The 13,148-nt window shown below is 44.2% G+C and overlaps 1 protein-coding gene across 2 annotated transcripts in view; it reads left to right on the plus strand.

Moving 5' to 3' along the window:
* Nucleotides 1-8,397, plus strand: part of HSPA12B (heat shock protein family A (Hsp70) member 12B) — a 331,731-nt gene extending 323,334 nt beyond the window's left edge. For both annotated transcript variants that reach the window (XM_086960132.1, XM_086960131.1), the window contains exon 13: nt 4,855-8,397. In XM_086960132.1, the coding sequence (XP_086816258.1) occupies nt 4,855-5,495 (641 nt within the window). In that variant the 3' untranslated portion in view covers nt 5,496-8,397. The remainder of the gene's footprint in view (nt 1-4,854) is intronic.
* The last annotated feature ends 4,751 nt before the right edge of the window (nt 8,398-13,148 follow it).

The following is a 13,148-nucleotide window of genomic DNA, read 5'->3' on the forward strand; positions in this document are numbered from 1 at the left end:
CACAATACTTAGTATTACATGATAAGCCTACCAGCCACATCACACAATACTTAGTATTACATGATAAGCCTACCAGCCATATCACACAATACTTCGTATTACATGATAAGGTCCACCAGCCATATCACTCAATACTTAGGGATGTATGTCGTTACTACACATGCTTTTACAACGCACACCTTTACCACTCAACTTTTACAACGCAAGTCGTTACAACGACGTTCGTTGGTGGGCGCTGGATAGTGAATAGTTTAATTTACTATTCCAACTTCAGTCCCCGTGGATAGTAGGGAAGGTTTTGGATGGTAAATTAAAGCATTCCCTATCCTACAGGGCCCCCCAGCGCAAGTCGTTGTAACGACTTGCGTTGTAAAAGTTGCTTGGTAAAGGTAGTGCGTGGTAAAAGTTGCGTTGTAAATGCTTTTCCCCAATACTTAGTATTACATGATAAGGCCCATCAGCCATATCACAGAATACTTTCACAAAATAACAGAGGGAATTTAGGGAAATCCTAAAGTTAGTTCTTAAAGTGATGTACTTGGGAGTCCATTTACAAGCCCCTTGCGCCAGCGGTATGCCACTTTTTGCTATATTAAATGTGACACAACGGCCGCGCAAGGGGCTTGTTACAAGCCCCTTACATTTTAGATCTGGCCTTGAGGCAGATTAGCTGTGTAGTTAGTTCATATTTTGTAGAAAAGTATATAGCGAGCCCACTTAATCTACTGGCCTGTTTAAATGTCACTCACATGTTGTGTCAACCCACCACAGCACTCCGCATGGGGCACAGGGCCAGCCCACTACATCCATTGGCGCTCTTAAACTGTAAGGGACAGCACCTGCCTCATCGTTGGTGCACAGCCACCTGAAAACGACTGCACTGCAGTGCCAAAGCTGGCCTTTTTGATTACTTTTATATGTTGGCCAATTTATTTTTGCAAATTACATACCTTTGGGAAACAAAAATTAAAGGAAAAATGTACGCTTCCTAAGGCTAGATTCATTGACTTTGCCATTGCTTGTTTATCTATTGAATTGCATCTGTAATGGCCAGAATTGGTTCAGGTTTGTCAGTTAAGTGCTGTCAATTGAGCTTTTATGAAAATCTAAAAGGTTAAAAAGTCTAAAGCAAGCCATGGACAGCATGTCACCTTTAGGACTGGAGTGGCACTACAGACATAAGATGTTTACATGCTACTGAACATGTACAAGTTAAGGTCAGACAGAGTGCAGCAAAATGATTTTGGTTCATAGCAGGGCAGATAAATTGCACACAGAACGTTTTACCTTTGTATTCCTTTGTCATGCAGTCTAACAAGCTTTGGCAATGTCAATCAGTATAGCTTTGCCAATGCTGTGCGGGTGACTCTCTTAGCTTTGTCAGTGCCAGAGAAAATGCACCAGCTTTGGCAAAGCCAATAGTGGCATCCAGCCATGTTAGAGCACATAAAAACATTGTTTTCTGTACTTTCAAGATGGCCGCCAGGCCATGATTTTAACAGTATAAAAAACAATTGTGGCGGCCATCTTAAAAGTATAGAATACAATATTTTCTACGCTTTTAACATGGTCAGTTGCCGATGTTGCCGATGTTGGCTTTGCCAATGCAGGCGCATTTTAAAAGCACCCAGCGTTGGGAAAGCCAATAGCAGGAGAGGGGTGGCTGGGGAGTGAGAGAATAATAGCAAAAGGGGCACAAAGTGATACAGGAAGGTGCAGTAAAACATCTTCAAGGGCACTGCCAAGGCCGCCATCTTGCTCCTGGCATTCCATGGAGGAGGAATGAGGTAGAGGGCGGGAGATGAGAGATAGGATGAATTCAGAGAGCAAGAGAAGAAGGGAAAGACATACTCTCCCATGGACTGCAAAACACACGTGAAAGTCAAATAAAAGTAGTTCCATGGCACCAGCAGTGGAGTGATAAAGGCAGGTGTAGCAAGGGAGCCATGCGCCACCATGAAAGCAAATGGAAATGGGTCCTGTTGCCACCTGTTTGGTATCAGAATAATGTCATATTTTAGGTGCAAAGGGCTCCTCACACCCTCGGCCTCAGTGCCACTACACCTGCTGCACTCTGGACTGCTACAGCACAGCCTAGATCTGTTTGGAATCACAAGGAAGCGTAAACAAACCAAGCTCCAAGCACAGTACAAACCCAGAAGAGGGGGGACAGTCATCCAACATAAAAACAAGGGAATTGAGATAGACAAGAAAGCCATGTAATTATCACCCAGGGCTGACACAGTGCCCACTTGCTGTGGTACTATGGACAGTGCTGTCTGCGACAGATAGCTGAAGCCGGCTGTAGCACGAACGCAAAAAATACGAGGTGCACAAAAAGTCACTCAGACAGCTCCAATTTTCAAGTATACTTTTGGCCTTTCTTTAAACCAATATTAATTCATCTTTCAGAAGGCATGTCCAATGCTTGTTAATGGGCACCATTAATGGGGAATGCATTATTCAGTATGTTGGCACTTGGGACGTAAAGCACTACGCGTGCAAATGTTGCGAGTTAAGTAAATAGTTTACCGTGTGTGCCTGTGAACTGTTAATGCAGCGCAGAGATGGTTCAGGCATTTCCAGCGGCCGGAACACACTTTCACAGTTAAATTGTTTAAGACACCGGTAAAGATGATATATGCATGAGATGGAATATTTTTAGATAATGGCTACATGAATAAATAATGATATTTTCAAAGTTAAACATTTGAGAATGAATCAAAACATATATCCCTACAAGCTACTGACGAGTTTCAACAGTAATGGACCAGTTTAGACCTTAATGCCTGGCTCATGCAGAGCTGTGCCTGTGTAAGATCTAATGCAAATGCAAAAACCAAGGTGCATGCTTGTAGGAATGTCTAAAAAGGTGTCACCCATCTTTTTCATTATGAATAAGTATTCTGCCATTGTCAGCGAGTGGACTAGCCTGGTAAGTAAGGAAACGTGCACCTTTTATGGTTATTCAAACCGTTCCAAGCTCCATTCACAAAAGAGAAACCTTTGGAAGGTTACTTCTCTGGTGGCAGGAGTAAATCTATTTGTTGGAATAGGAAAGCGCATAAAATACATGGGAGTCTGCAATTCCCGTATAAAATCCAGTCTCTAATGTCCTTATTACAGGCAACTTCTGATGTCTTTAGTTGTCTGTAACAATGTATGACGCAGCTACGAAACTCTAACAAGTTACTACAGTTGAATTCTGACATCACAATGTCTCCTGCCAGAGCCAGCAGTCATGGTTGAAGGCAATTCACGAAGAATAATTAAAACATTGGAATGTTGGAGCTCCATTGCAGGCAATGGAGTGCCCCGGGCTATTAATATAGCCGCCGTAGCCGCCGTAGTGGGCTATGGCGGCTATTAAAGGCCCGCTCCCGCGTGGCTCGGGCCTTTAATAAGGGAACAGACTTTAGTAGCCGGTATAGCCCTGCTACAAAGGGCTATACGGCTATTAGAACATTCTGCCAGTAGAAGGCAGAATATTCTAACAAATTAAACAAAGCTTCAGGGAGTGTGAGGGGATTGAAATCCCTTGGCTCCCTAAAGCCCTTGTTGACAGCCACAAAGAAACATTGGAACGTTGGAGCTCCGGGCTTATACCAGCCATCATAAGCCCGGAGCTACTCCATTGCTTTCAATGAAGATTCCAACATTCCAATGTTCTAATGGCTGGTAGAAGCCCGGAGCTGTTATTTCACAGCTATTGTTGTAAACAAAGGCCTCTCAGAGACTGAGGGGACCTAAACCCCCTCGGGCTCCGAGAGGCATTTGTTTTTACTAATTAGACCATTCTGCCTTCTAGGGGCGGAATGTTCTAATAGCCTTAGAGTCCCCTGCAGTATTAAAGGCCCGCTCTCCCTGCGGCGGGCTCAAAGGCTATATTAAAACTGCAGTTTAAACGCACACAAAAATCTGTTTTTTCATCTTATGCACTGTTTTTTAAAACAAAGGTTATGAGTAGAAAGGAGACTTCTGGTGCAATATGTGTGTTTTTTTGTGGCACACTAAAGGTGATTACAGCATAAAATAGACTCTGTCTCTCTTTTTGTGCACACTCTGGGCCTTACTACTTTTTCAATCTGGTGTCTGTTAAACTGATTCCAATATAAGTTTGCTACAAATTACTAACTACTTTTTTGATATGTTTTATTTCATATTACATTCCACTTTTATTCTTCAAGTCTGTGACCATACTACCTCCTTCATATGAAAGAGAAATACACCAACGTTTTAAGTGGTTTGCATGAATGGTGAAGATGTTACCATCTATTATAGGGAATAAAATACCCTCTGCCATACATTTTAATGATATTGGCAGTCACCATGGAATTCCATGACTTGATAAGGAACTCTGCTTTTGGCCTTGTTCCTCAGTCTATATGATGACAGAACTCCTTGGTGACTTGCAATATCCTTCTAATTTACAGTTGGGGGTACTTTATCCCATTTATATTTCCTCATGTGTAAATTATATTCAGGCATGCAAAAATGCCTTCACATAGTCTCAAATGGGAATTCAAAAAAGATTTCCAGGCAGTCGCCTTCAAACCTCTGACTGTCACAAATTCCCAGGCATACTTTTGTAAACTTTTATCAATTCCAAAAATATTGAACAATTACTCTAAACGGAGGACAAACCCTATAGTGATAAATTCTCAATGTGTTTGTGAATACCCTAAGTAAAGATGCAGTGCTTGTTGTGACTTAAGTCATTGGGTTCTAAACAATAGAAACAAAAATGTTTTAATCCTGCTCCGCTCCTTATATTATTAGGTATTCCCCACTACGCCATGTGGAATTAACTTGATTGTGAGTGTAATATATATTCCTTTGTCTCCTCCCCAATAGGTGACCTCATGAAGAAACCAGACGTGAAAGGCATCAAGTTCCTTTTCCTTGTTGGCGGATTCGCTGAGTCTCCAATGCTTCAACATGCTGTCCAATCAGCCTTCGGCAACACATGCCGGGTCATCATCCCTCAGGATGTCGGGCTCACAATTCTTAAAGGGGCCGTCCTGTTTGGTCTTGACCCAACCATTGTCAGAGTGAGGAGGTCACCTTTGACCTATGGAGTTGGGGTCCTCAATAAGTTTGTGGAAGAGAAACATCCAAAGGAAAAACTACTCGTGAAAGAGGGGAAAAACTGGTGCACAGATATCTTTGACAAGTTTGTCTCCGTTGACCAGTCGGTAGCACTGGGAGAGGTCGTCCAGCGCAGCTACTGCCCGGCAAGGCTTGGGCAACGCAAAATAATTATCAATATCTATTGTTCTTCCACTGATGACATTGTCTACATCACGGATCCTGGAGTGCGGAAGTGTGGGACCATCAACCTGGAGTTGTCGGAGGTGGACGAAACTAGCCTCAAACGGGGACGTCGCGAGATCCGCGCATGCATGCAGTTTGGGGACACAGAGATCAAAGTCTCAGCGATGGATGTCAAAACAGCAAAAACAGTCAGGGCCGCCATCGATTTCCTGTCAAACTGATCAAGAAAAGACAATGATCTTCAGTCCAATAGGATATGCTTTTCTCTTCATGCCGGGCATATTGGTCACAGATTGAAAAAATAAGAACACTTAAAGTGCATGTGTTTCTAAGGGCGCAGTGTCATCTCAGCAGCAAGAGAGACAATTATTGGTATATTTGATGGCTCTCACAGTGGCAAATATCCTTGTTGACCAAAATGGGATTTAGAGGAGATAAGAGGGATTTTTCTTTGATTTCAGGAAGAAGCTGCCTGAGGTTAAGGCACACACACAGACAATTTCAAAGAAACAATTTTAGCCCCGCTTTTCAATCGAGTATGTTCTAAAGCAAATCAAGTGAAGATTAATGTATCAAAGATGAAATGTGACGTACATGGCAGTTGTCTTGATAACACCAGGGCAACAAAAAAAAAGACATCAGCTCATGAAACAATAAAAATGGAAATTCATTTCAGCTGAAGAAGAGCAGGATAACAAGCGAAACAGAGGTGCACATGGACAGATGTAATCTTCCTTGCTTGCTGAATACGAGGCTGTGATTGGTGGAGTAAAGTAGAACTTATTCTTGACTATTTACTGCAGGTAGCTGCTTGCAAGCAATTAAGGAAAATAAGCAGCGAAACATGTGCCACAATGTATTGTCCATTTCAGAAATCAGGTGAGCTTGAACCAACCATAGTGAGAGAACTCTGTGAACGATGGTCGGAATCTCAGTGGGTTAAGGCACATATTGTGGTGAGACTGTTCAAACTCCACCAATCTACTATTATCCTTCCAACGCGGACCTTGATATGAACCAGAGTTCCATATCTATCAAGGTGTGGTATTTTAAAAATTGATTAACGCCAGTGATATAGAAATCATTTAATTGTACTACTACTCCTGATTCGTGCTTTAAAAGGCATTAGTGTCAGCTCTAGTATTGCAATATTTTTAGTCCTAACTTCTAGCACAAATCAAAGTGCTGATGTACGGAAGCCGGTAAGCATCTATGGTAAGTTTTTAAACTGGAATATGTTAAAATGCATTGAGTGAGTAGGAAACCTGGCCAGGGTCTGATTACATTTTTGCAAAGTGTTGCATTCATTTGCAACAACCACACCCTTTCTGATCTAGATTCCTCTTTTGTCCAGTAGTTTTAATCTAAGAACGCCCTCCTGACCGAATCTAACAGGAGGTCAAGTCTGTCCTGGTGGCACTGTCCTTTCAGGGTGGGGAGAGGTCGCCAATGATGAAGCATGACACAATTATGTGTGTGAGGCCTCCTCTTCCATAAGGATGCACTTCCCTAGACACCTGGGCAGTAATTCTGTATCATCTTTGTAGGTCTTTGACTTGGTTTCCTGGGGGCATATGTATGAAAATCCTTCTTTGCGATTCTCAAATAGCGATTTTTTGAGAATAGCTATTTGAGAATTGCAAAAAGGGATGTATGTAAAAAATCGCATTTCTTTTTAGATTTCTTAGTATTCCTTAATTGAAATTATCAAATTGCAAAATCGCAATTAAGGAATACTTACAGGAGGCCCGTAGGAATGAATGGGAAGTCATTCTAAATTTGCGATTCGCAATTTGAGAATCGCAAATTGAGAATAATTTCAAGGGTGCAGGGGTGTCATAAGGACACCCTGATGCACCCCTGAAATGAACATGTGTGTGCACATGGTGCACATACATGCCCTAAGGGCATGTATGTGCACCACATGGCACCTTCACAAATGCCAAAAAGTGCATTTGTGAAAGAAATCGCAAATTACCATCAACTTGAAGTTGGTGGTAATTTGCAATTTCTTAAGGAGAATTTTGCAAAACTTGAGTGCTTGCTGCATAGCATTTAAGAAATCGCAATTTGCGATTCCTTAAATGCTTATGCAAAATTAAGAAAAAGCACATTTTGAGAATCCTTAAATGCTTACTCAAAATTAAGGAATCGCAAATTTTGCGATTCCTTGATTTTGTGATGCAATTTCCCTAATATATCCCGTTTTGCAAATTTTTAGTCGCAAACGCTGCTTTTTTGCGATTCGCAGCGTTTGCGACTAAAAATTCCGTTCATACATATGCCCCCTGGTTAGGAACAGAGTCACGTAGATTAGTACAGCTATCACACTTCCTTGTGGTTGGTGAGTTTTTCAGGAGGACACGTGGTAGTCTTATCTCCTCCTTTCCCCTTTTGTGATAAGAACATCACATTTTCAGAGCACTCCTGGCCCACTGCAAAGGATGGTCACTGGATGAAAGAAAATGAGGTTTGCAGAGGGAAGAGTTTAAAACGGTTGCATGGCCTGGAAACAAGAAATGGAGGGTCTGGACACTGAAGTCATCTAAATTTAGCACAAATTCACAAAGTGAGTATAGGCATGTAACCAGTCACGAAAACTGACGCCATTTTGCACTGCATTCGTATCAATGGTGCGCGATACATTTAGGGCTCCGCTGCCCTTCAGCTAGGTTTGTGCAATACAAATTCCATACACATAAACAGATATATTCCTTTTGTTTCATGATGTCCCATTTGTGATGGTCTAGTGTCATTATTTGCAGATCATATCACAGTACTTGGGTCCTTGCAACCAAAGCTTTCCGGATCTCTAGGATTCCATGAAACCTTTCATTTAATACTCGTGAGTCATCTACAGATTGCTCCCTGCCTACACTTTCCCACTGCTGCCTGCTCCTGTTTTCTCATGTATCTACATTATGAGCATTATAAACGATTGTACACTCAGATTACCTAGTCAGTCCCCTATATGCAATTTTCTAATCCCAAAGTTTATTTTTGTATGACTTGCATTTGTGTAATTCTTTATGAAGGGCATTTTAATGTAATTGTATGGCAATCATGATTTGTTTATCATCTACCTTATATATTTGTATCAAAATAAAAACATTTACAACCACAGATATTTTAATAGACGTGTGCAATCCAAGGACCTGTTCTGGGGTTACATTGAGCTCTGTGAAATACATGTATTTTAAGATTACATTTTGTGCGCAGAGTAGAATTAATGAGTGTGACGTGCCTTATTATCATTTTAGTGTACTTTGTTCTCCAAGTAGAATTCGGTAAAGGAGGAAATCGCTACAATAATCCTATTTATGGAAAAGAAAGCACCAAAAGGAAAGTCTGACCCAGCTGCTGAATGCAGAAAGGTTTTGGGGGAAGTTAACTTAGGAAGTATATTGAGGAGTGGGAGGGTGTGTGTGTGTGTGTATCCACACACACACACACACACACACACACAATATGTCTGGATTTAATGTGCTAACAAATGCGGCGTTTGAACATTAGAGACAGACTCCCGTGATGAAGCCAGCATAGAGGGCAGAGGGCTATTGTTGTAAGGTAGGCCTTCATACAGTTCAATGCAAGTACTCTAGTAGAGGCCCGAAGGATACCCAAACATCCATTAGGAGAAGATGAGAGATAAATACTCCAATAGGCTGAGCCAAGATGTGATTGACAAAGTCCGAAGCCAATGGCTGAAAGTGGGCGGTCAAAGAAAGCCATGGGTTGAAAGGGCTGTTCCCAAAAATGTGTTGTACAATATTACCAACAGTTCTCTTTGGCAGTTGCACTGTCAAAATGCAGACCTAAAAGGCTTGTAAGTCAGAATCTTCGTCTTTATTGCAAACCCCTCCGAAAATTAGAAGACACAAACGTTTTCATGTGAAACACTGCCAATGTTCGATAAATCAGGTGTCATTATTTTCTCCTCATTTCTAAATAACCTCTCAGTTCCACTCCTACTCACCGCTAGGGATTTGACATTTTAGTTAACTCTCTGCAGCTTGGTCCCCATCACAAGGGAAAAGATTCTCCTCGAGCTGTAAAGTTTCTATCGACATCCTCTTGAAAGCCGTTTGATGAGAGCATGAAAGGTAAGTAGAGGATCAAAGGTAAAGCCAAATGCAGGTGCAGAGGTGACCAAGGAGAGAGTATGGGGGAACCTCTGAATGCAGAACATGTGTGAGCAAAGCCAGGACTGTTCTGGAGGTACTGGCTGTGAAGAGGAGACAGCAAACCTGCTATTGCAAAAGGATTGTGTATCTGGACACACAGTTTGAAATATCACAAGAAAACCTATCTCTTCAGCTGGAGTTTAGATCAACGAGCACGCGCCACTGTCGATTTTCTACCTTCCCGTCATTACGTATAATATTGCCTATGGCTGTGCGGATGCTCACCAGATTAGTCATCTGAAACTAGAAATAGTTACACAAATCGTTACATTACACTTCTGCCACTATGACTGTCTAGTACGCAAGGTTTATGGCCAACAATACTATATATAATACAGTCACGAATGAAGGATAATATGCCATGTGAAAGATCTTACATCCCTCACCAACACAGTTAAGGTGTAGTTATGGTTATGAATAAAAACTGAAAAAAACACTGACGTTTGCAAGTTATGATTAGGATCACAATCCCCTAACTCGCACAACAGCTGTGCAAACTATAACTTGCACACCAAGCGCAATTCTCATGACCTCATCCTTAACAAAAAAGATGAAAATTACTAAAGTTCTAAATTAGTTTACAGATGGAATTACATATCGCACCCGTACCACTTTGACAGATCTATCTTTGTATGTGGTATCATTAACTGGTTTGATTATGTGGTGTTGTTTAATTACATTTCATTCTCTGGTGTTGTTATTTGTTGGTCAAGGTACTGGCTTTGCTGCAGGTCGCGCTGCTGCTGCGCTGCTCATTTTAAATCCACCTGTTTCGTATTTGTGTTTTACTGAGTTTGTTCTCCCCTGTTTTTAGGCGCTTTGCTCGGGGTATTCTTTCTGCCCTCTTACCTGCACATAATTGTGTTAACGCACCGCCGTTTGGCGGGTCCGGGTCCCGGGGTTGGTTCGGTGGGCGCCATCTTGCCTTGGGATATCTAGATCTTCTACGGGCGCCATCTTGGAGCATCTCGACGCTCGGTGTGTCAATCGTCTCGCCTACTTAAGGCGGACTCGTCACCAGTAGCCTGGTCAAGGTACTGGCTTTGCTGCAGGTCGCGCTGCTGCTGCGCTGCTGCTGCGCTGCTCATTTTAAATCCACCTGTTTCGTATTTGTGTTTTACTGAGTTTGTTCTCCCCTGTTTTTAGGCGCTTTGCTCGGGGTATTCTTTCTGCCCTCTTACCTGCACATAATTGTGTTAACGCACCGCCGTTTGGCGGGTCCGGGTCCCGGGGTTGGTTCGGTGGGCGCCATCTTGCCTAGATCTTTTACGGGCGCCATCTTGGACCGCTCGGTGTGTCAATCGCCTCACCTACTTAAGGCGTCCTCTCCCGCGCAGCGGGATCGCGCAGTGGGACGCCGTCGCTTAGCCGGAGTCGTGCCTGAGTCCTGCCCGTCCGCGCCAAGGACGCGCCGGGCGCAGCGGTCTTCAGGTATCTAAACATCCTCATCGTCGGCTACACGGGCTTGCGCTATGATTGTCTATTCTGCTGCCACGCTGCAGATCTTAGGACGCTCTGTCCCGAGATGTAAACATGCACCTTTACACCCGCTTTGTGGCCCTTATCAGTGCGCTTGTGGCCAGTGGGCGGTGGGCTCTCCGGTTAAGATATGTCAGTAGGCTCGACCGGTCGCTTCGGGCAGTAGCCGTCAGACTCATGCTCTGCGCATCCTGAGCTTTAATGCGAGGTCCCTAGTTAAACACCACCAAGCTGTTAGGTGCGTGATGAGGCCCCTGACATTGTGGCTATTACGGAAACGTGGCTGAAGGACGACGATACGGCCATTATTAATCTGGCATTTCCCTCCGATTTTTCGGTCTTCACCCTGAATCGATCGACCAGGGGAGGGGGCATCGCTCTCGCAGTGAGGTCTGGTCTTTCTTGCTGCTGGTCTGCCCTCAGCATCGTAGGCTGTGAGAGCGCAGTCTTTAAAATTCGGGTTAACCCTCAGTTCTCCCTCTCAGGGATGGTAGTTTATCGCCCGCCAGGAAGCGAGGTGGCATTCAGGGCCTCCTTTCCTGATGCTGTAAGCTCTCTGGCGGTGGGGTGTGCTAACTTTTCCATCCTGGGGGACCTTAACCTGCACTTTGAGAATCAGAATATCCCCACGGTGTGCTGTATTCTAGCCGATCTGGAGGCTCTTCAACTCCATCAAATAGTGCGGCAGCCCACACACGTAGGTGGCCATACAAAGGTTCAAAGGTTCAAAGTTATTTTTATTTGCATAATTAGTTAAAATTATTACAAAGTTCGCATAATAAAATAACGATACAAAATTTATTAAAAAAATTACTAAAATTGTTGTCTCTCGGCTATTGTTTTGTTTGGGGGCGGGGCTTGTGAGGTCCTGGGGTTAAGCTGGCCCTGTTTGCCCACGAACTGGATGGTCCTCATATTCTATTAGGTCTAAAAGTTTTCTTGCTTCTGCCAAGAATTTGACCATACGTTGGATCCATTCTTTACGAACTTGACAGAGGGCACAATTACGGCCGTCACTCCGCTCTGCTGGTCGGACCATTCTTCAGTGGCCATCTATGTCCCCTTGCCGGGAATTTCCTCTTCTGCTCCCGTAAGGATGGTTTCCACACGGCATTGGAGTAAATTGAGGCTGGAGGACCTTCATCGAGCCCTCGCAGCAGTGCCGCTGGGGCCTCTGGAGGATGTAGAGGCAGGATACGATCGGTTCTGCTCGTGGGTTACTAAGGCACTTGATTCCCTGATTCCCATATCGACTAGGAAAATCAGCTCCAGGGAGTCAAGCCCTTGGTATGACAGTGCATTACGTGCACTTAAGGGCAGTTGCCGGCGAGCAGAGAGGGAATGGCGGAAGGTGTACGACAGCGGGAAGAAGGTTGCTTACCTTGCTGCCGTTAAAATTTACCATCGTGCTATATGCCGGGCCCGGGCAGCTTTTTACGCGGCGGAGTTCGGCAATAGCCCCAATCCTTCGAAAACCATCTTCAAAGTGGTAAAGGACCTTGTGGCAAAGCGGGCCTCGGCTACAGCAACGAGCTCCACGGCGCATTGTGAGTCTCTTGCCTTGTTCTTTTTAGAAAAAGTTCAGAACATCTACCTAACATTCCCTGACACTAGGCCACCGGCAGGCACTCTATGTAACATCTATGGAGATTCTCTGCTTCATGTGTTGCCCCCGCTGACATCTGAGGGATTTGACATCTTGGCTCAGCAGGTGAAATCCTGGTCGCCCGCCGATCCGCTTAAGCCAGCCCTCTTTAGAGACCAGTCGTTTGTGGGTCGTACCTCGGTACTCTCCCTGATTAACATCTCGCTGGCCTCGGGTACGGTTCCAGCTAGTTGGAAGCGGGCTGTGGTTTCCCCTATTTTAAAGAAACCCTCCTTGGACCCGGAAAAGCCAAAAAATTATCGGCCCATTTCCCTGCTCCCTTGGCCGACCAAAGTCGTGGAGGCCCACGTGAACAAGGTTCTCTCCGACCACCTCACTCGAGCTAACATCTTAGACCCCACCCAGAACGGGTTCCGTGCTGGACACAGCACGGAGACCGCCCTTCTCACCATGGCTGAACATCTTCGCACAGTGATGGATGCAGGACAGACGGCGGCGCTTGTACTATTAGATCTAAGCGCCGCCTTTGATACTGTCTCTCATCCCATCCTGTTGCATCGCCTGGAGGAGATTGGAGTGGGGGGATCCGCCCTTCAGTGGTTCCG

This window comes from Lissotriton vulgaris, chromosome 3_1 (genome assembly GCF_964263255.1).
Source record: "Lissotriton vulgaris chromosome 3_1, aLisVul1.2, whole genome shotgun sequence".
Taxonomy (NCBI): Eukaryota; Metazoa; Chordata; class Amphibia; order Caudata; family Salamandridae; genus Lissotriton; species Lissotriton vulgaris.